Source organism: Temnothorax nylanderi, unplaced genomic scaffold, assembly GCF_030848795.1.
Source record: "Temnothorax nylanderi isolate EJ_2023f unplaced genomic scaffold, tnyl_v1.0 TNYL_tig1231_pilon, whole genome shotgun sequence".
Lineage (NCBI taxonomy): Eukaryota > Metazoa > Arthropoda > Insecta > Hymenoptera > Formicidae > Temnothorax > Temnothorax nylanderi.
The window spans coordinates 279-21,999 of record NW_027250293.1 but is presented as its reverse complement, the minus strand read 5'-3'; the positions used below and the strand labels follow the sequence as shown (position 1 = coordinate 21,999).

General features: G+C 38.6%; 1 protein-coding gene and 1 pseudogene across 5 annotated transcripts; both read left to right on the top strand.

The window, feature by feature from the left end:
• The first annotated feature begins 4,899 nt into the window (after nucleotides 1-4,899).
• Nucleotides 4,900-9,785, top strand: LOC139786999 (uncharacterized protein F21D5.5-like). 5 transcript variants are annotated; one of them, XM_071726091.1, is made up of 7 exons: nucleotides 4,900-5,447; nucleotides 6,082-6,459; nucleotides 6,579-6,737; nucleotides 7,594-7,878; nucleotides 7,972-8,033; nucleotides 8,122-8,255; nucleotides 8,336-9,785. In XM_071726091.1, exons 3-6 carry the CDS (start codon nucleotides 6,672-6,674, stop codon nucleotides 8,123-8,125), a joined length of 417 nt encoding a protein of 138 aa, XP_071582192.1. In that variant the 5' UTR covers nucleotides 4,900-5,447; nucleotides 6,082-6,459; nucleotides 6,579-6,671; the 3' UTR covers nucleotides 8,126-8,255; nucleotides 8,336-9,785. The 5 variants fall into 5 exon arrangements, with proteins under 5 accessions (XP_071582192.1, XP_071582194.1, XP_071582191.1 ...); XM_071726093.1 differs by having other exon boundaries at nucleotides 6,082-6,737; nucleotides 7,597-7,878; XM_071726090.1 differs by having other exon boundaries at nucleotides 6,082-6,737.
• Nucleotides 9,786-19,677: 9,892 nt separating this feature from the next.
• Nucleotides 19,678-21,481, top strand: LOC139787000 (calcium/calmodulin-dependent protein kinase type II alpha chain-like; annotated as a pseudogene).
• The last annotated feature ends 240 nt before the right edge of the window (nucleotides 21,482-21,721 follow it).

Sequence of the window (21,721 nt, the reverse complement as noted above, 5' to 3'; positions counted from 1 at the left end):
GTACTCGTACTGTAACCCAGTGAACACATTTTATAACGGCAATATAACATGGAAGTTACATGTAATATCACAATGTTATTCTTGTGATATATAAGGGCTACATAACATGGAAGTAACATGCAATTTAACATTTGTTATATGCAGGTAATATAACTGTTATACATCTTTTTGGCGTTACAGTTATGTAACAAAAATTGTGTAATTGTTACGTAACACGCTTGTATCAATGTTAGTATAACTAGTAATATTCTGGTAATATTAATAGGGTGTAACGGAATAACATATACAATATAAGACAGCTGTTGATTTGCTTACTGCTCACGTTTTTCTATGTGCCCGGGCTCTAATGGTGCGTGTCCACCTGCGAGTAAGAACTCTCGAGAGCAAAAAGAGAGAGAGAGAGAGATTCGACTCTCGAGAGTCTCTTTCTCTCTCTCTTTTTTTTTGCTCTCGAGAGTTTTTCTCGCAGGTGGAGACGCACCATTAAACCCTGCATCGTTTTATTTTGCTAGAGCTAATAATGGTCTGCGCTCATAAATTTTCAATTGTTTTTAAATATATATATTTTGTTTGAAAGGTTTAATATTGTGCAGAGGTCTTATAGTTCGCCTTAAGGCAAAAATTATAATTTACAAAATATATAATTTATAATTAATAATTATTAATAATTTACAAGATATTTATAATTTATATGATCAATTTATATAATCCGGGTATCCATCCGTATCGGTAAATAACGTAATCATCATGATGCATATTAAATAGATATAATGTCAATATTAAAAATTTGTGCAGCTATATACTCTTTTTAAACTGAATTTGTTTCTTAAGATGATTTTTGAAAAATTATATATTTGCGCTGGTTGTGACATATGTAGACTATATAATAACACTTACATCAAATTAAGAAGTAGTCTACCACGTAAGGCAGTTGGCTCACGATCCAGAGGTCCCGAGTTCGAATCCCACCAAGGTAAGTGTGTTTTTCAAATACGAGAAAATATTTATAATCATAGACTGCATCTTAAGAAACAAATTTAGTTATAAAATGGTAATAAAATTTCGAAAAAAATAATTTTTTTACGGTTATTACCTTATTATAACTGTTACGTAATAGTTAAATAACACGTTATGTAACATGTTATATTGCTGAGTCGGAAATTGTAACTTACACGTAAGGTACATGTAACATTCTGGTTTATATAACCTGTTATATTCGGTTACATTGTCGTTACATTACTGCTATATTACTGTGTTCACTGGGAATATACGTACCGTATATAATATACTTCGAACATTTCTATAACATCTCTAGTAGTATATTATTTCTCATAAATTTTCAGGAAGTACTTGTAATATTTTACAGTAGTTAGTATATTACTTTTTATTAAATTCTCGTATACTACTCAGAATATACAGAGGTAAGTCATTAATCGACGCAAGCAAATATCTCGAAAAATATGGAGAATACGGAAAAATGTTTCGAACAAAAGTTGTATGGTCTAAAGGGGGACACATGATTCCGATATGAGTTATGTCGTAGATGTCGTCGTTTTCAAAAAATTTTAAAGGAGACTAATTTCTCAAATAAAACGACTTTTTTCTTGAAATAAAAGTTGTAGATCTCGTCGAGACGTTCTCAAAACACTATAATAAAGCTCTGTTTCATTAAGAATTTTCTGCGATATTTAAAATTTTGTAAAATTTATAATATTTTTAATATAATATATGAAATATCTCATAAAGTATTCACTTTTCGATGACTTACCTATACTTTTATTTGTAGAATAATAAAAGAAATCGATTGTTGTAAAAAAAAAAACAGAAAACATTATTTTAAAAAATTGCATTTTATAGACGCATTCAATTTTGCAAAATTGCAAATGTAAAAATCAATATTATTATTCGCTTTCTTTCATTATTCTACGGAGGGGGTCCCGTTTGTTTACAATCCTGATTGCTAACAGCTTCGTTTGCCGACATTCCCGATTGCCTACAAAGCAATTGCCTACAAGCATTATTGCGCACATGTAATATTATAGTTAAAAATACGAACGTACTTTTGCGCACATGGCCAAACACATTGCACACATGACTTTATTGCACACAAGCAGATTGCACACATGACATTATTGCGCACACACACATTGCACACATGACTATATTGCACATATAAAATAAAAAATCATATTAACGCTTTGCACACATGACATTATTGCGCACATACACTTTGCACACATGACATCATTGCGCATATACACATTGCACACATAAATTTATTGCGTACATAAAATAAGAAAAGCCTATTTGCACATTGCACACATAACGTGTACACATACACTTTGCACACATAACATTATTGCGCACATACACTTTGCACATATGACATTATTGCGCACATACACATTGCACAATTGCGCACATAAAATAAGAAAATTATATTAACACTTTGCACACATAACGTTATTGCGCACATACACTTTGCACACGTAACATTATTGTGCATATACGCATTGCACACATGGCGTTTTTGCGTGAAACGAAAGAATCTGGCAGAAAAAAGTGTCGCTCTGTCCCGCGAAGCGAGATATTAAACGTTAAAGTTGACAGGAATAAGGTTATGATTCCTGTCATACCAACGAGATGTAGCGACTACGAACATGCCCCGCGACCACATGCGCATGCTCCGTGGCCGCACGCGCATGCAAAAGTGCGCGAATTTGAAACTTATGTATACTTATAATGCATATCACTTATAATTAGCTTTCAATGATGAACATATCTTATATAATATATCAAAGTACATGAATGGGCAGGAGGGGGGCTTCGCCCCCTTTGCATCTTCCCCATGCATGTGCTTTATAAGTTATAAAGCGTGGTCCACGTGCATGGGGGGTGCAGGGGGGCGAAGCTCCCCTCGCCCACGCCTCAACGTTTACCCACACCGACCAGTGCATGAGTGGGGTGCGGGGGGAGGGGGCAAAGCCATATCCGCCCACACTTCGAGATTCACTCACACCGACCATGGGTAGGGTGCAGAGGGGGGTGCAAAGGGGGGCGAAGCCTCCTCCGCTCACGCATGTACTTTGATATATTATATAGGATATATTGACGTAGGGATGCAATAATATTAACATAATTTATGATAGACAAATTAATAAATTATTTAATAGAACATAATGTGATAAGTAACAAAATACATTGTCTAAAGTGCAATAATAAATTACCCATACAGCACAAAATATTTTTAAAATATTTTTAAAATATTTTTTAGGAAAATTAAAATAATTCACAACAATATTTTTAGAATGTTTCTATGTCTGCCAGATCATGTCAGAAAAATATTTTTAAAAATATCTTTAAAAGATTGCAAATAAATATATTCAATAATATTTGTGAAATCTTTTAGAAATATTGCTTTAAAAAATAAAATATGTTTAACCCAATCAGCAATAATTGTTGCAAATCATCACGTTTGAAAGATTTTTGTAATATTTAAAAAATATACATCTTTACATCTTACTTTAGAAAATATTATTTTGTATATCTAGCTATATCATCGCAGCAGTGTTAGGTGAGCCTTGCGTTGTATTGCTAACAAAGATATGTCTTGCGAATGTCATGATTTTGCTCTTCGCCGGAGGTTTGCTCATATTAGCCCCTAACTAAAATTTACTTACGAGTTAGTCTTACCATTATGCGCCGCTTAGCGGCGTCGTTGCGAACTAGCACGGAAAAATGCGCTACCATGCATCTTTCTTAATTAAGAATATTTCATAATATTTCATATTTCAAAAATATTTGAAAAAAAATTATAGAACCAATAATAAATTACAATATTTTTAAATATTTCGGAACGAGATTATAAAACAATAAATATGTAGATTTGAATTAATATTTCAAAAATACATTTCAAATATTTAAGAAAATATTGTCTGGGTGATAAAGAACATTTTTAAAGATATTTTTAAAAGATTCTTAAAAAATTCTTAAAAATGTTATCACAAAAGGTTTTTAAACCATTTTAAAATATTCTTAAAACCATTTTAAAATGTTTCTTGCAATATTTTTATAGAAATATGTAGAAATATTTTTTGAAAATATTTTGTGCTGTATGGGTAAAATTAAACAAAAATAATTTTTCATTTCGTTGTCGAAAAGTATTATATAAGAAAAATAAACATAAAAAATATGTGAAAAAACAATGCACATTGAAAGGAAAATATGTCATGTGTGCAATGTGCTAATATGATTTTCTTATTTTATGTGCGCAATAATTATTATGTGTGCAATGTGTATGTGCGCAATAATGTCATATGTGCAAAGTGTATGTGAGCAATAATGTTATGTGTGCAAAGTGTATGTGTGCAATACGTTATGTGTGCAATGTGCTAATATGATTTTCTTATTTTATGTGCACAATAATATTATGTGTGCAATGTGTATGTGCGCATAATTTCCGATTTATACTTGGCCGATTCTGTTCCTGCATTTAACTGCTTATATTGTTAGGACTTTCAGCCCTCAAAAGGAACTTTTTGCTGTGGTTAATAAGATATTCATGGTTAAATATATAGGGTCCATTGCAGAAAAGGTATAAATTAGATCATTGACGATTAAATAAATTTCAATTATGTTTATTTAAACTTAAGGGTTCTTTAGGTCACTGAATATGATAATCCGATGTCAATTTAGATATCAAATTTTTTTTTAAGTAATGTGTCAAAAATTTCTATACAAGATTATTTGCTATAATTTAAATATAATTTAATTTTCATCTTTCATTTAGAATTTGTCAATTTTGACATTAGATGCGTATTCAGCGATCTAAAAAACTCTTAAGTTTAAATAAACATAATTGAAAGCTATTTGGTAATTCATCAATTATCAAGAGACACGGTAGTGTCTCGCGCCAAGTACACGCGGAGCGAGACCGACCGTGACTCTTTTACGCGACGCGACGAGTTGCGAGTACTCGAGATGTTGAGATCTCGATAACGAGTGAACGGATCAAGTTCTAAGTAGGCTTAATCGATAGCTTGGGGTCGAATTAGGGGGGGGTTTCTCTTATAATATTTCCGCTACGTGCCCTACGAGCGGAGATATTGCGACGCAAAGTCCAAATGTGAAAATTTTTATTTAAGATACGTCGTTCAGATACGTCGACCGTCTCTCATGCCATGGCATCATTTCATTGGCTGGAATCGCGTCCTTTTCACTTTTTCGACACTGGCGGTGCCACTAGTATCGCCAGTTTCTCGATGTATACGTGTGTGTAAACTGCGCGCAGTGCAGCCCAGTGCAGACAGTGCGTTTAGCGCGCTGTCACCTGTCACAGTCAGTTATAACCTATAACACGGTATAGTGTCCCACGTCAAGTACGCGCGGAGCGAGACCGACCGTGACTCTTTACGCGACGCGACAATTAATATTTTTTCTGATTCAAGGTAATTGTTTTATTTACATGTAATTATCCTATTATTATACGACGCGAAGCGAAACCGCACCGTGACTCTTTTACGCGACTAAGTGCATGTGACAGGAATTATAATAGTTTACAACTCTTGATAAGTCAAAGAATAATAGTTTACGTTTACGTGAGTATTACTTCTGTAGTAACTTATACGAACGATATCATCGTAGTTACTATAAAATCTCCCGTTTATGCGGAGGAATTATCGTATCGTTCGTAAGTTACTACAGAATTAAGTAACGTTCGCGTAAACGTAGTATAGGTTAGATTACCGATTTCGGCGATTTCTTACAAAATTTTACATAAAACGCGAGATTCATTTATGGGAGCTTTCCAGCAAGCGACACAAGTCGACACAGGTATCGTTTTGTCTTTGTTACTCATTGCCAAAAAGGAAAGATAGAACGACGTTTGTGTCGGCTTGTGTCACTTGCTGGAAAGCTCCCTATGTATGCAAGTTTAACGCCTATTGAGTTAATATGAAATAATTTTCCTAAATGTAATAAAAATAACACGATGTTATATATGCGGTTTGCCGTGATTATATATATATATATACACATGTGATTTCTGCCCAGTGCTCTGAATGTTATGTGATTTTCGTCCAGTGCTCTGAATGTCATCTAGTCATACATATCATGCTTTGATACAAGGAACGTGAAAAAGAGCAGGAAAAGAAAAGAACAAACAGAAGAGACAGATTCAAGCTTTGACTTTTAATCTGGATGAAGACAATGCCGAAAAATCCCCGCAGTCAGAAAATGAGCAATCTGATGGCCTCGCGATTAAGAAGATTAAGAAAAATCCAGATGTAGATACAAGTTTCTTGCCAGATAGGGAAAGGAAGGAGGAGGAAAATAAACTTAAGGAAGAATTGAGGCAAGAATGGGCTAGAAAGCAGAACGCGTTGAAGGAAGAAGAAATTGAGATCACATTCAGTTATTGGGATGGATCTGGCTATCGTCGGAGTGTTATAATGAAGAAAGGTGAATGTCTCAGTGATTTAGAGAATTTTTAAGTTATTAAAATACTCCAGTGTCACTTTTGGAGTAACATTGGCGTGATATATAATGTTCTACTGCATAAATTAAATTTTCACATACAGGTAATTCTATCTATCAGCTTCTTCAGAGATGTTTAGAAGTTCCGAAGCGTGAATTCAGCGAGCTTAAAACAGTAATGGTAGATCAGTTAATGTATGTCAAGGAGGATCTTTCTTATATTACCGCACCATTATACGTTTTACGATTTTATTGTAACTAAGGTAAAGATACTAAGTGATAAAACTTATGAAGCAATATCACAATGTTGGCATGTTATTTTAATGTATGTAATATTGCAATTAGGCACGAGGAAAAAGCGAACCTCTGTTCACATTTGACGTTCACGATGATATTCGTGTTATGCACGATGCTTCTGTCGAAACCGAGGAATCACATGCCGGAAAAATTTTACTTAGGTATTTATCATTAAAAGAATAACTTTGTATAATTCTCTTTTATGTTATTTCTCATTAGACCATGGTACGAGAGAAACAAACACATTTTTCCAGCGAGTAGATGGAAACCTTTTGATCCAACGAAAAGTTATGACAAGTATACAGTGTCGGATAAAAATAGGAAGAAAGATAAAATCTGATAAACTTAGATTCAACGAATTGTCCAATTTCGTTTAAAAGATTCAGATTCAAATTCATTCAGTTATGTGATAATATTTAATTCATTTACTCGATTATGTAGCTCTACTAAATTACAGTCCTTTGAATCTGAATCCTTTAAACGAAATTGGACAATTCGTTGAATCTAAGTTTATCAGATTTTATCTTTCTTCCTATTTTTATCCGACACTGTATACTTGTCATAACTTTTCGTTGGATCAAAAGGTTTCCATCTACTCGCTGGAAAAATGTGTTTGTTTCTCTCGTACCATGGTCTAATGAGAAATAACATAAAAGAGAATTATACAAAGTTATTCTTTTAATGATAAATACCTAAGTAAAATTTTTCCGGCATGTGATTCCTCGGTTTCGACAGAAGCATCGTGCATAACACGAATATCATCGTGAACGTCAAATGTGAACAGAGGCCCGCTCTTTCCTCGTGCTTATAGATATCCATTAGCAGGTGGTACTTATGGTCGGCAGTCCAGACTCCGGAAAATCGCATTTTGCAAAGAATTATCTGAAGGAATACGGATACGTCAACAGAGACACTTTAGGCAGCTGGCAGAAGTGCATTGCTGCAGTCCAACAATACTTGAATCAAGGAAAAAGTATAGTTATAGACAATACCAATCCTGATCCAGCTTCGAGAAAGAGATATATTGAGATAGCCAAGAAGCGCAATGTCTCGATCAGATGTTTCGTCATGACGACAAGTATAGAACACGCGAAACGTAATAATAAGGTAATCGAAAATTAACATTAACCGTCATCGTGTGAAAGAATCGTATGAAGTAATGTTTCCGAAAATTCTAATCGATTTATTATTATATTACAGTTTCGCGAGTTGACTGATCCAAGCCACATTTCAATCAACGAGATTATTATCAACTCCTACGTGTAAGTAGATTTTAGATATATACATCTCTACACTCAAAATTATTTATCTTTGGATATGTAATTATACTTTGATGTTACTCTTTTGCAGGTAAATGATCGACAGAAGCTTACAATGTGGTACAAAATTGTTCCTCAAAGGGAGTTGCTGCCCAAACTCAGATTGAAGGTCGCATTCAAACTAATATTTATGCAAATATTTATTTTATGATACAAAATTATAAGGTAAGTAGTTATTATTATCCAATCTTCGAGAATCTCTTTGCAGATGCGCAAATTAATTGAAATTAATTGATTTTTTAAAGCTAATTTCCCTTACTGAAGAACTGGTAATGAACGGACATGCTGAACAAGTAGGCATGGGACCAGATGAATGAAGCCAGAAACACTTGAATCCATCTGTACATAAGAGTTGTCAAGAAACTCTACAATTTTCACGCATAATCCGCGATTATTAGTCAGTATGGACTAGAGTTTAATACAATCGCCATTGATGATTCCCTTTAATCGCGTCAAAATTGATTATTTCGCTTTTTTACTTCGTTCTTTACTCATGTTGTAAAATAGTTTTCCGATTGTGTAGAATATTTTTATTTAGAAAGAAATTTATAAAGATTGTTATATTGATCGTAGAGTAGAGAAAACAATAAAACTTAACATTTTACAAAGTAGTGTCACATTTAAACTAGAACATTGTATCGAATAACTCAGACGAATTAGGAAATTCGTTTCTACGTGACTCATGTCTATTTCTGATTGGGGACGATTCGAGAACTCATTGAAATAATTTAATTTCTTTTCACGTTTAAATTTAGGTCACCGTAGATTAAACTTGTTACCTTAGAAGTTATTGTTAAATGGCGCATTTTATTTAATATTCCGCACTTCACTGTTGTGGCATAAAATTATTTTATGTTTCAAAAGATGGAGACTAAGCTTTCGGATTAATCCAGATGTACGCATATATACTGTATATATTTGATTAATTGTTTACTTAGATATCGATGATTCTTGCGCGATATGCTAATACATTTTTATCTATGCAAGATTTCAATGCAGTAGAAACTAGTTAACTGAGAAAAAGAGTCTATAAATGATTCGTAACTCGTGCAATTGCGCTCAACTGGAAACGTTTGGCAGTTATGAAATGTTAATATTTAATATTGTTGTTAAACATAATATAGAAATATTTTTCTAGGAAATGTATACAAGTAAGGTTACAATCATTAAATCGCTCACAGTGCTCACGTACATAACTTTGTCGCGCGCTGCGATTAACTCAATTTATTATAATTTATTATAATTTTTTAACAAAGCGAAAATATAGCGCAACGAACATCGTTACGTAATAATCATTCGTAATTCATTTTCGTGTATATAATAGGTGCTTTCCATTTACATCAAAACTCAGATAATTCTCACTTGTGACGTCGTTCTATCCTTTTTGGGAATTAATGAATAATAAAGACAGAATGACATCACAAGTGAGAATTATCTGAGTTTTGATGTAAATGGAAAGCAACTAATATGTAGCTGACCGCAATCTTTGACTCTATTCAAATTTTGTACAACACTTCATTTAGCATTGTATTAATCATTAAGTAGCTTTGAGTACATTTAGTAGCTTTTGTATATTCGTCAGTTTAATCCTTGAAGTTATTAAGACTTGCATGAATTTTTACCGCAAGTCCTCTTACATCTTTTATACGTCTTCTGTAAAATATATAAAATATATCATAACTGAATTAACTCGCATATCTTGGTCTGTCTTTTTTTTCTCCATTGCTTAACTTCTATTCGCCTCCCGACTTGACGTATACGCTACTATACTCGTCCAAGACGTTATTCGCGACATTTACAAGCTCTCTGTCTTTCTCTTCAATCACTCTAAAAAAATGTGTCGTCTTGAAGTGATTGATCTCCCTAAAGGATTTAAAAGTTACGCTTTGCGAAGACATAAGATATACGTTAGCTGGAAAATCGATTCACAGCGGGATTAGAAAAAGACGGAATGTTATGCGGTCGGTTCTTCAACAGTATAACGGGTGAACGTTTCGCGACTAGGTTAATCCACTTGCATATCGGTCATTGCGATCTCGCTCTTGTACATACTTGACTCATCGTCATGAGACTAGCTCCATATATTGTTCGCGAAGATACTTTTCTCTTGTTCTCTCTTCTGCTACCCTAAGGCGCGCGCGCGTGTGTGTGTGTGTGTGTGTGTGTGTGTGTGTGTGTGTGTGGTGTGTGTGGTGTGTGTGTGGTGTGTGTGTGGTGTGTGTGGTGTGTGTGTGTGTGTGTGTGTGTGTGGGTGTGTGTGTGTGTGTGTGTGTGTGTGTGTGTGTGTGTGTGTGTGTGTGTGTGTGTGTGTGTGTGTCAAACGTTTTAACTATTATTAACAACTTCAGACACATTACATTTTTATTTTTAAGTAGTAATTTTTTTCTGTGGTATACATATGTATAGCATTAACAAGGTGTACAACTAAAAAGGTTACAGATTATTATTTTTAAAAAACTAAGCAAAATATTAAATTATTGTTTTCTTTAGAAATAATAGTCCGTAACACCTTTAGCTTCACACCTTGTACATACTGTTTATAAGATTATAAGATATATTGTTTATAAGATTAAGATGCGTAACACTACAAAAAGGCGTGATATCCGTACAAAATTACCTTTTTAAAAAAAAAGGTAAAAAAAGGCGCCAAGTACACGCATAGTAGTGTATATGTATTATGTTGTTACCTCGAAAAAAACAAAGTGGTAGTATAATACCTCCAAATAGCTTTACCCTGTACATACTGTTTATAAAATGCGTAATACTACAAAAAGGCGTGATATCCGTACAAAATTACCTTTCTTAAAAAAAAGGTAAAGAAAGGCGCCAAGTACACGTATAGTAGTGTATATGTTGTTACCTCGAAAAAAAAGAAAGTGGTAGTATTATACCTCGAAAAAACCTAAGTAACAAGTGGTAGACGTACTCTTTGTATCTCGAAAAATCTCGAAAAAATCTAAGCAGTAGTATCTTTATTTCCAAAAAATTATAACCCAAGTGATACACATCACAAAACTATGTTACCTTATCAAAGAAGAGTCGCGCTTCAAGTGATCTATTACAATTACAAAAAAGAAATGATATCTCTTTAAATTACAGCGCCAATTACAGAGAGAACATATATATTGCCTCAAAAAATAATTGTTGCACTACTTTGAAAAATCTTTACATGGTGTCAATTAGAAAAAGAATGTATGATAACAATTTTATAAGATTAAAAAATTTTATTTAAATTTAACAAGGGAATACAAGATATTTAAATACAAAGTTTACATGTGTATTTTTTAGTGGTCACAAAGAATTACAGAGGAACAGTACAAAATAAAAATATTTTATTAAAATATTTAATCCAACGAGGGAATACAAGGTATTTAAATACAAAGTTTATATATGTATTTTGTTAGCGCGCGACGCGTATTTGTACGACCCACGATCACTCTTCGCATATAGAGCACTGACATCTATTGTATTCTTTACCAATGACTTAAGCGCGCTGCCCGCGCATCTACTCGCTCTCTACCCGTTCCCTCGTGATCGTTTTCCGAGTACGCACGTCGCCCGAAGTATTTCTCTTTATAATAAATTGAGAGTGCCATTGTACATTGCCGTGTGCCTTTTTTACCGACCCTGACTATCCATCCTCTGAACCTTCTAACAGGTTATGGGCCCAGGTGCGCCGCGATAGTCGAAATAGTGAATACTGTCGGTTACGGCAAAAGTTAACCTGTTCAATCATGAACACCGCGGGCGTGACGCGTATCGAGTGTCTCGGAAAGGACAATTACGATACATGGAAGCTCCATATGGAAGCTCTCCTTGTCAAAAACGATGCCTGGTCGTACGTGAGCGGTGAACTAGCGAAGCCTGAGGTTGTGGCCGGCGACGCCGCAACGGAAGCCGTACGGAAAGCGTGGGAAAAGGGCGATGCTAAGGCGAAATCCGACATCATTTTGGCGATCGGCAGTTCTGAGCTGAAGCAGATTAAAGGCTGCACTACTGCGCGCGATGTCTGGCTGAAATTAGAGGGAACATACCAATCGCGAGGACCCGCCAGGAAAGCTACATTACTAAAGCGGCTCATGCTTCATCGAATGGAGGAAGGCAGCGACGTTCGCGAACATATGAGTAAGTTTTTCGATGCAGTCGACAAATTACAAGATATGCAGGTCGACATACATCCTGATGTACTGGCAACGATGCTTCTATATAGCCTGCCGGCGAGTTTCGATAATTTCAGATGCGCTATTGAAGCTCGCGACGAATTGCCCACACCCGACACCCTGCGTATTAAGATCGTCGAGGAGAACGAGGCGCGAAAGGGCGAGGCACACAACGCTGGCGCCAAGGCAATGTTCGTCAATAAGTACAAGGGCCGAAGACGCGACAACAAATCGACCGCGCACGAGCGTAAGGACAATGCGCAAGCAGACGACAAGAGCAGTAAAATTCGCTGCTATAAGTGCAACAAGCAGGGTCACAAGGCCGCAAATTGCCCTTCGAAGTCCGATAAGAATCAGTCAGCAAAAAGTGCCGAGCAGGTGTCATTATGTGCAGACGTCGCTCTACAAGCCAGCGCGATTGAGCCACGTCGAATGTGGTGTTTGGACAGCGGCGCTTCTACACATCTTTGCGGCGAGATAGAAGCTTTTTGTGAAGTAAGCGATTCAAGACCGGGAAAGTTGAATCTGGCGAGCAGTGCTTCAACCGAAACGACCGCTGAGGGCAAGGTGATGGTGACGGCCGACGTACACGGCGAGAATAAGCTCCTGTCATTAAACAAGACTCTACACGTTCCGGATCTACGTACAAATTTAATGTCCGTAAGCAGAATAACGGATAACGGCTTCAACGTTATGTTTACCAAGAAGGACGCGAAGGTACTAGCCGGAGACGGAAGCGTCAAACTGGTCGCGGACAGGATCGGCGGTTTATATTTCGCACGTGAATCCAGACAAGATAAACCTTCAGAGCCAAGCTGTGCGTTATCTACATCGGAGAATCTCTCGGACTTTGAGCTGTGGCACCGTAGGCTCGGTCATGTAAACGCGAGGGATCTCATCGAAGCTCAGCGACACGGAACCATCAACGGTTTAAAGTTCGATTCTGCAAAGGAACTCACCTGTGAAGTCTGTCTCAGGGGAAAGATGACTCGCGCAGCATTTCCAAAGAAGTCCAACAGAGTCTCGGAACTTCTCGATTTGATCCATTCGGATGTATGTGGCCCCTTCCGGGTCGAGTCTATGGGGAAGGCGAGATACTTCATCGAGTTCATAGATGATCACTCGAGATGGAGCGAAGTTCGTTTTTTGCGACACAAAAATGAGGCTCTTCAGGCGACCAAGGAGTTTATCACACTTGCAGAAAACCAAACAGGTAAAAGGTCAAGTGCTTTCAGACTGATAATGGCTTGGAATTTACAGGCAAGGACTTCGATAATTTCTTGAGAGAAAAAGGCATTACCAGGCGACTTACGGTCCCCATACAATCCCGAGCAAAACGGGATCGCAGAGCGGCGAAACCGCACCCTACTGGATATGGCGAGATGTTTACTTACGCAGTCAGGACTACCTCCTAAGTTTTGGGCCGAGGCAGTTAACACGGCCAATTACATTCGGAACCGATGTCCATCAAGAAGCCTTAATGGTCTAACGCCATATCAACTATGGACCGGGAACGTACCTGATGTTGGACACTTCAAGGAATTCGGATGTCGTTTATTTTGCCTGAGCAGAGAACCTAATCGAGGAAAATTAGATCCACGCTCCAAGGAAGGTATCTTCTTGGGCTACTCCACGGAATCCAAAGGATTTAGGGTATGGCTACCCGAAGAGAGTAAGGTCATTGTATCTCGCGACGTTAAGTTTATCGAGGACATGAAGTCACGTCCCGAGAGTCCCATTCCTTTACTAAATGGTGAACAAGAGGGGAAAGCTTTGACCGAGAAGACGGATAAGGAACCTGAGTTCATCGACATTGAGTTATCATCTCCTGACGAGGAACAGGCCAACGAAGAAGGCAACGACGAAGAGACTCCACCAGAGCCGTTACGAGCTTCGTCCAGGGGACGAGGAAGACCGAGAGTTTTGAGAACCGGGGAAAGGGGAAGACCCCGTAAGATTTATTCACCAGCTGTTGCGGAAGTCGCGTATGCTGAAGAAAATATCGCTCTTATGTCCGAGGTACCCATGAAACAGGCGATGTCGAGTCCAGAGGCTGAGGAATGGCATGATGCCATGGTATCCGAAATTAAATCCGTCCTGCGAAATAAAACGTGGCAACTCATCGACCGACCGAAGAATTCCACTACCATTGGGAGTCGTATTGTTTTGCGCAATAAATTCAACTCGGATGGAACTCTTCACAGACGGAAGGCTCGTCTGGTCGCTCAGGGATTCAGCCAGCAGCCTGGGTTACATTTTAAGGAGACTTTTGCGCCGGTAGCCCGACAAGGATCGATACGTCTAATCGCGTCGTTATCTGCTCGTCTTGGGATGAAGATGCATCATTTTAACATAACGACCGCCTACCTGAACGGAGACCTCGACGAACGGATTCTAATGGAACCCCCAAAGCAACTGATCGGGATCTTGAGGACGATTTCTGAAGATAAGGACGATCCAAGTTTAGCTCTTGAAGCCGAGAAGATGTTGCAGGACTTGTTAAGCGGAGACAAAGTGTGTCTCTTAATGAAATCTCTGTACGGTTTGCGCCAAGCCGGGAGAGATTGGTACGAGAAACTAGACCATACATTAAAGGAATTCGGAGCCATCCCTTCCGATGCTGACCCCTGCGTGTATTTTATTGGAGAAGGAGATGACCTCGCTATTATCGTCGTCTACGTTGACGACATTTTGTTCGCATCCCGCAACTTATCGGTCATCGCGAAGTTTCGTGAGGAGATGTCTAATCGATTTGACATCAAGGACCTTGGCGAGGTGGGCTATTGCCTCAACGTGGAGTTCAACGTTGGTCTAAACGAGGTGACCATGCATCAACGGGGCTATATCGACGACATACTCAAGCGTTTTGGGATGACCGACTGCAATCCAGTCAGCACTCCGGTGGACACTTGTGTAAAGCTGACCAAGAAGGATGATTCAAGTGAGGAAGAGTCAAATCTTCCCTATCGGGAACTCGTGGGCGCCCTGACCTACCTAGCTGTCACGACGCGTCCCGACATAAGTTTTGCTGTCAGTTATTTAGGACAATTCAATAACTGTTACGGCAAGGAGCACTGGACCGCAGCCAAACGAGTCCTCCGTTACTTAAAGGGATCCAGAGATCTAGGACTTACATACCGAAGAGATTCCAGGCCCATCGAAGGCTTCGTTGATGCCGACTGGGGCAGCTGTCGAGAAGATCGGAGATCTTATACAGGCTTTCTATTCAAGCTGTCCGGCAGTCCCATTTCTTGGGATTCCAGGAAGCAACCGACGGTCGCCTTATCTTCGACGGAGGCGGAGTACATGGGGCTGACGGAATGTGCCAAAGAAGCTATCTACCTACGCAGATTTCTGGAGCAGCTGGGTTTCCATGACCTAGCTGACATTACTATTTTCAACGACAATCTGGGAGCATTGAAGTTAGCTCAAACCCAGTCTATCATTCTCGGAGCAAGCATATTGACATGCGTCATCACTTCATCCGGGAAGCTCTGAGCCACAAACTTTTGAAGATTACTCACGTTTCAACAGACGACATGCCTGCGGACATGCTCACGAAGGGACTTCCCAGACCTAAACATTTGAGATGCACCGAGATGTCCGGACTTCAACGCATTCCCAGGAAAGAAGACTGATCGCAGATCGAGGGGGGGTGTTAGCGCGCGACGCGTATTTGTACGACCCACGATCACTCTTCGCATATAGAGCACTGACATCTATTGTATTCTTTACCATGACTTAAGCGCGCTGCCCGCGCATCTACTCGCTCTCTACCCGTTCCCTCGTGATCGTTTTCCGAGTACGCACGTCGCCCGAAGTATTTCTCTTTATAATAAATTGAGAGTGCCATTGTACATTGCCGTGTGCCTTTTTTAACCGACCCTGACTATCCATCCTCTGAACCTTCTAACATATTTTTCAATAGAATAAAAGATTTAATCACAAAGAATTACAGAGATAGTACAAAATAAAAATATTTTATTAAAATACATAAATTTTTCTTGTAAAAAAACTTGGCGCTGCTAGACCTCGAAATTTTAAATAAATAAGGATAACAATAAATAAAAATAATTCATAGAAGAATGCGACGGGAGTAACAAAATGATTATCAGCGTGGTGTGTATGTGCGAGCGAGTGATATGGGTGTGCGTGACGACGGCGAATAATGCGGCTTATAATTAAGCATAGGATAAGTTTATTTATTTATTTAAAATTTCGAGGTCTAGCAGCGCCTTTTTTTTAAGAAAGGTAATTTTGTACGGTCTAATTTACAGCTTTTCTGCTATAGACTCCATATTTAACCATGAATATATTATTATACATTATGGCACAAACTATTTCTTTTGAAGGCTAAAATTCCTAACAATATACTTAATTTTGATTGCAATAAAATCTCTCCATCACGTCACACACATTAATTATAATATGACAAATTACGTGAAAATAGTTCCATATACAACTTTAACTGCAAATTTCTCAAACTTGTGACGTAATAAAGCAATTTGGTAAACGGTATTTTGCGCCCAAAAAACTGCAAAAAATGACTAGTCCCGTTTTGGAGTACGAAAAAAGTCATTTTTTGTTGAACAGTATATTATCAAAAACGCCTTGTATATAATAAAAGAAATCAATTATATAAAACTGTTTTAATATATCACATAAGAAATATGAAATAACTGTGCATTGCAACATGAACTGCTGATTTTCGTAGAGAGAATGCTAAAATAAATAATAAGTATCGTTTTACATTTCATAATCTCGTTAAAAATGTTTACTAAAAAAGTGTTTACTAGAAAAATGAGACAATGTCGCTAATAAATAAAAGAAGAAATACTTATGTTACACGTTTTAAAAAACATAGATATTTTCAAATCTATCAAAATAATAGAAAATACTTAAATGTTGTTAAACAGTTATTTTGATATAATGCAAGGCTGAAATAATTATTTGAATTATATAACCGCATTTACTCTATGTCTAATGATTTGAATTTATCCAGAGTTTGAATCAATTAAAGCTAACCATTGATATAAAGTATTTATTAGTCGGCCTGACTGGCAATAATTGAATAATTATAACGACGTTTCGACCTCTATTTTGGGTCCTTATCAAGTTATGCTGGAACATTATCGTCACGTAAATTGCCGGTAATACATTTAAAGTGGATACAATGCCAATTACAAATTCAACTTACATGGATCAATGTGCGTCAAAAGTTATAAAATTACAAGTCATCGTTAATCTTTAACGGGGCGGTTGAACAGAATGTAAACTTCGTGAGGCATGACCGTCACGTGTGGCGCCCGACGAACGACTGATAAATTGTGTCATGTCGCGAATAATCACAAATACATAAAACAACATAGAGTGTAAAGTTTAAAGAGAAGCTATTATCCGATCGTAAACCAATGGCAAGTTTTCTGTGTCCTTCTGCAAATTTATAGCGTCGGTATGCTTTTTAATTAATATCATTTCGGAAGTTTCACGTTTTTTGAGATTCTGCTCCTTGTGTAAGATCATGGCCTCTTGCCATTTAAAAATTATGGTCAAATTCTATTCTATGCTTACTGACGACCGATTGCTGACTGGAATGCTCTTGGTCTGACCAATGTAACAAGCATTGCAATCTGAACAATCTAATTTGTAGACAACGCCCGTGCATTTACTATTCTCTAATTTGTCTTTCCTTTTTTTAATTAGTGCGTCAAGTTTCTTTGGAACGGTATATAAGGTACTCAAGCCGTAATTGCTGAAAATACGTCGTAAACCCTCACTAAAAGTTTTAACATACGGGATAGGAATATAACTTTTGAGATCAGGGATATTGGCTCTATCCGCACGGTTGTCAGATTCATCGTTATTTGGCCGTTGTTAATTTCAGCAAGTCTTCTTAGAATGTGTTTATCCACGAGAGAAGCCGGAAAGCAATTGTTCAATAAAATAGATTTTATCAAATTGATATTATCGTTGTGAAACCGTACGTCCGACAGAAGTATGGCGTGGTCGACCAAGTTGATGATAATATTAATCTTGTATTTTAAAGGATGACTCGAGAAGTAATTAATATAACGACCAGAAAACGTTGGTTTACGATACCAATTAGTGACTAAACAATTATCGATTCTGTAAACAGATGTGTCCAAGAAATTCAAACAATTGTCCTTCTCCAATTCATACGTGAATTTGAGACGTGGATGATAATTATTAAAAGCCAGGACAACATCATCCAGTCGTGATCTCGGAATACACATAAAAATGTCGTCAACATAACGGCGAAATATCTCGATATGAAAGTCAAAGGACCGAAGGCAGTTAGTTTCACAGTCATCCATCACAATATCCGCCAGGATCGGAGAAAGGGGGGAACCCATTGGGCTACCAAAAATCTGTTCAAAAAATTCCCCATTGAAAGAAAAACTGGTAGACTCCAAAATCAGCTTAATCGCATGCAAGAACTAACCATTGATATTGCATGAATAAGCTTGGCGCACTCATTGTCAGACTCATATGCAGACACCAATGTTAACCGCTAATGTGTTTATCAATTCAATATTTTTAACGCAAATTAATATACTTAATATTAAAATAATTGTACAGACGAAAAGCTAAAAAACAATTTTATGAATGCGAGCTTATGCGGACACTTACTGCAAAGCATCATTAATATAATAACAATTGTGTTCAACTAAATTTATTAAAATGTTATATATAATATAACATTTTAACAAATTTATAAATAAGAAAATAGAGCTTGAAGATTTAATTGGTCTGTTTTCATAATCATATTTTGTATCATCCTATTCAATGTATCAGTTTTTTACACTATTTGCGCGTGCATGCATTTGGCGCTTTCTTCACTAAAAAAAAAAATAATTCTTGAATAATACTTTCTACAGGAGCCCATAATTGTATATGGAAGCAGAAGACTATTGTAAGAACTGCGAAAATAATGGTATTAGAGTGAGAAAATCAGTAATTCTACGAGATTTCATCATTTATTTAGAACAGTATACAAGTGTAAATTGGCCGCCGCCGCCGCCGCCGCCGCCGCCGCCGCCGCCGCCGCCGCCGCCGTCGTCGTCGTCGTCGTCGTCGTCGTCGTCGTCGTCGTCGTCGTCGTCGTCGTCGTCGTCGTCGTCGTCGTCGTCCCGGTGTTGGGGCAGCGCCGCGGCGGTTCCCCTCATAGAGATATAAGAATAGAGTGCCCGAGTCATATGCTAGCACGTAAGAAGCTGCGATATAGGAATAGAAAAAGAACGCTGCATATAGGCCCTTTCTTTCTTTGTCTACGCGCGCATGCGAAACAAAGACAGAAGGGGCCCATGCGCAGCTTTCTCTTTCTATCTGCGCAGCTTTATCTTTCTATTCCTATATCGCTTTTTCAGCTCGCTCGCGCACGTCTATTCTTATATCTCTATGGTTCCCCTCTATTGATCGAATTTGACCTGCGAAGTTTCCCCTAACGCGTGTGTGCAGTAATAGTGGCGGCCGGTAGTGGGTCTCTCGCGCTCGTGTTTCCGAGTCCGGTAGTGCGGTTAAATTAATCGCGAGCAGCCTCGGTATGTCTTTGCCAACGGCTTGCACGCGATTCAGTGACAACTACGACCTGAAGGAGGAACTCGGAAAAGGTGCCTTCTCCGTGGTTCGACGATGTGTGCAAAAAGAGCACCGGTCACGAGTTTGCTGCAAAAATCATAAACACCAAAAAACTCTCAAATAGAGATTTTCAAAAACTCGAGCGTGAGGAGCGGATATGTAGAAAATTGCAACATCCAAATATCGTGAGATTACATGACAGTATACAAGAGGAGAATTTCCATTATCTCGTCTTTGATCTAGTCACCGGCGGAGAACTATTCGAGGACATCGTCGCCCGGGAATTCTACAGCGAGGCGGACGCCTCGCACTGTATTCAACAAATCCTGGAAAGCGTTCACCACTGCCACCATAACGGAGTTGTGCACCGGGATCTGAAACCCAAAAATTTACTCCTCGCGAGCAAAGCGAAGGGGGCGGCTGTGAAATTAGCGGATTTTGGTCTGGCGATCGAAGTGCAAGGTGATGCGCAGGCATGGTATGGTTTCGCTGGAACACCCGGCTACCTCAGCCCGGAGGTGCTGAAGGAGGAGCCATACGGGAAACCAGTCGACATATGGGCGTGCGGTGTCATACTGTACATCCTTCTGATCGGTTACCCGCCCTTCTGGGACGAGGATCAGCAACGGCTCTGTGGGCAGATCAAGGCCGGATCGTACGATTATCCGAGTCCAGAATGGGACCACCGTCACGCCAGAAGCCAAGAACCTTATCAATCAGATGCTGACGGTGAATCCAGGAAAGAGGATCACTGCCAGTGAGGCACTGAAGCATCCATGGATTTGCCAACGTGAGCGTGTTGCATCTGTGGTGCATAGACAAGGGACCGTGGACTGCTTGAAAAAATTCAATGCAAGGCGTAAATTAAAGTGCGCTATATTGACGACCATGCTGGCGTGCGACGCGGAACTTTTCCAGTAAGTATGATGCACAGGGTCGAAGCATCATCACGAAGAAGGGCGAGGGCTCTCAAGTGAAGGAATCTACTGACAGCAGCACAACGATCGAAGACGATGATGTTAAAGGCCGAGAAAGTACAATCCGAATTATCTTTACATGAAAATCCGCGTGTAAATCCTCCGCTCCTACCTCACACAGCCGCAGCATATAATTTACCGGATATCCGAGAAAACAATAATATTGTTCGTGCTTTCGAAATTTCAAACATTCTCTACACGACACGAGGAAACTCATCCCTCGTCCCTCGTCCATCAGGATCACACAAATGCATATTTCTCTTATACTTATATAATAATTGACGTGGAGCCGAGATTGGACTTCCGGTTGAGTGAGAAAGGCGGGTGGGCGCTCCGAGAAGAGAAGGAGGAATTATGGAAGGAATAACGGAGTAAGGAACGAGGAAGGAGGAGAAAAAAGAAGAAACGCATAAAGGAAGGACGGAGGAAGGCGAGTATATGGAGGAGGAACCGGAGGCGTGAGAGAATTGGAGTAAGGCAGGACGGAGAAGATGTGGAAAAGTTGAGGTTAAGTCAGAGAGAGCATGGTCGGGAGAGAAGGAGAGAGAAGAGGGAGGAACATCAAGGTAGGGGACCGGAAACAGTAAGGAGAAGAGATACGAGCGAGCATGCGTGAAGGTGCGATTTCACGATGACGCTCGACGCTGGATTCGAGCGTCAAACAGCGCCAAAAAGCTAAACTGTGTTTAGCTTTGGACACTTGACGCTCGAATTCAGCCAATCCAGTGGTTAGGTTATATTTCGCGTCCCTCTGAATCTATCACGTGACCAGATTTGACGCTCGAATCCAGCGTCGAGCGTCATCGTGAAATCGCACCTTGAGACACGGATCTGAGGCACGGAGTCGCGCAGGGTGATGAGGTGAGATGGCGCTGAAGCGAGAGTCGAAGCGGCA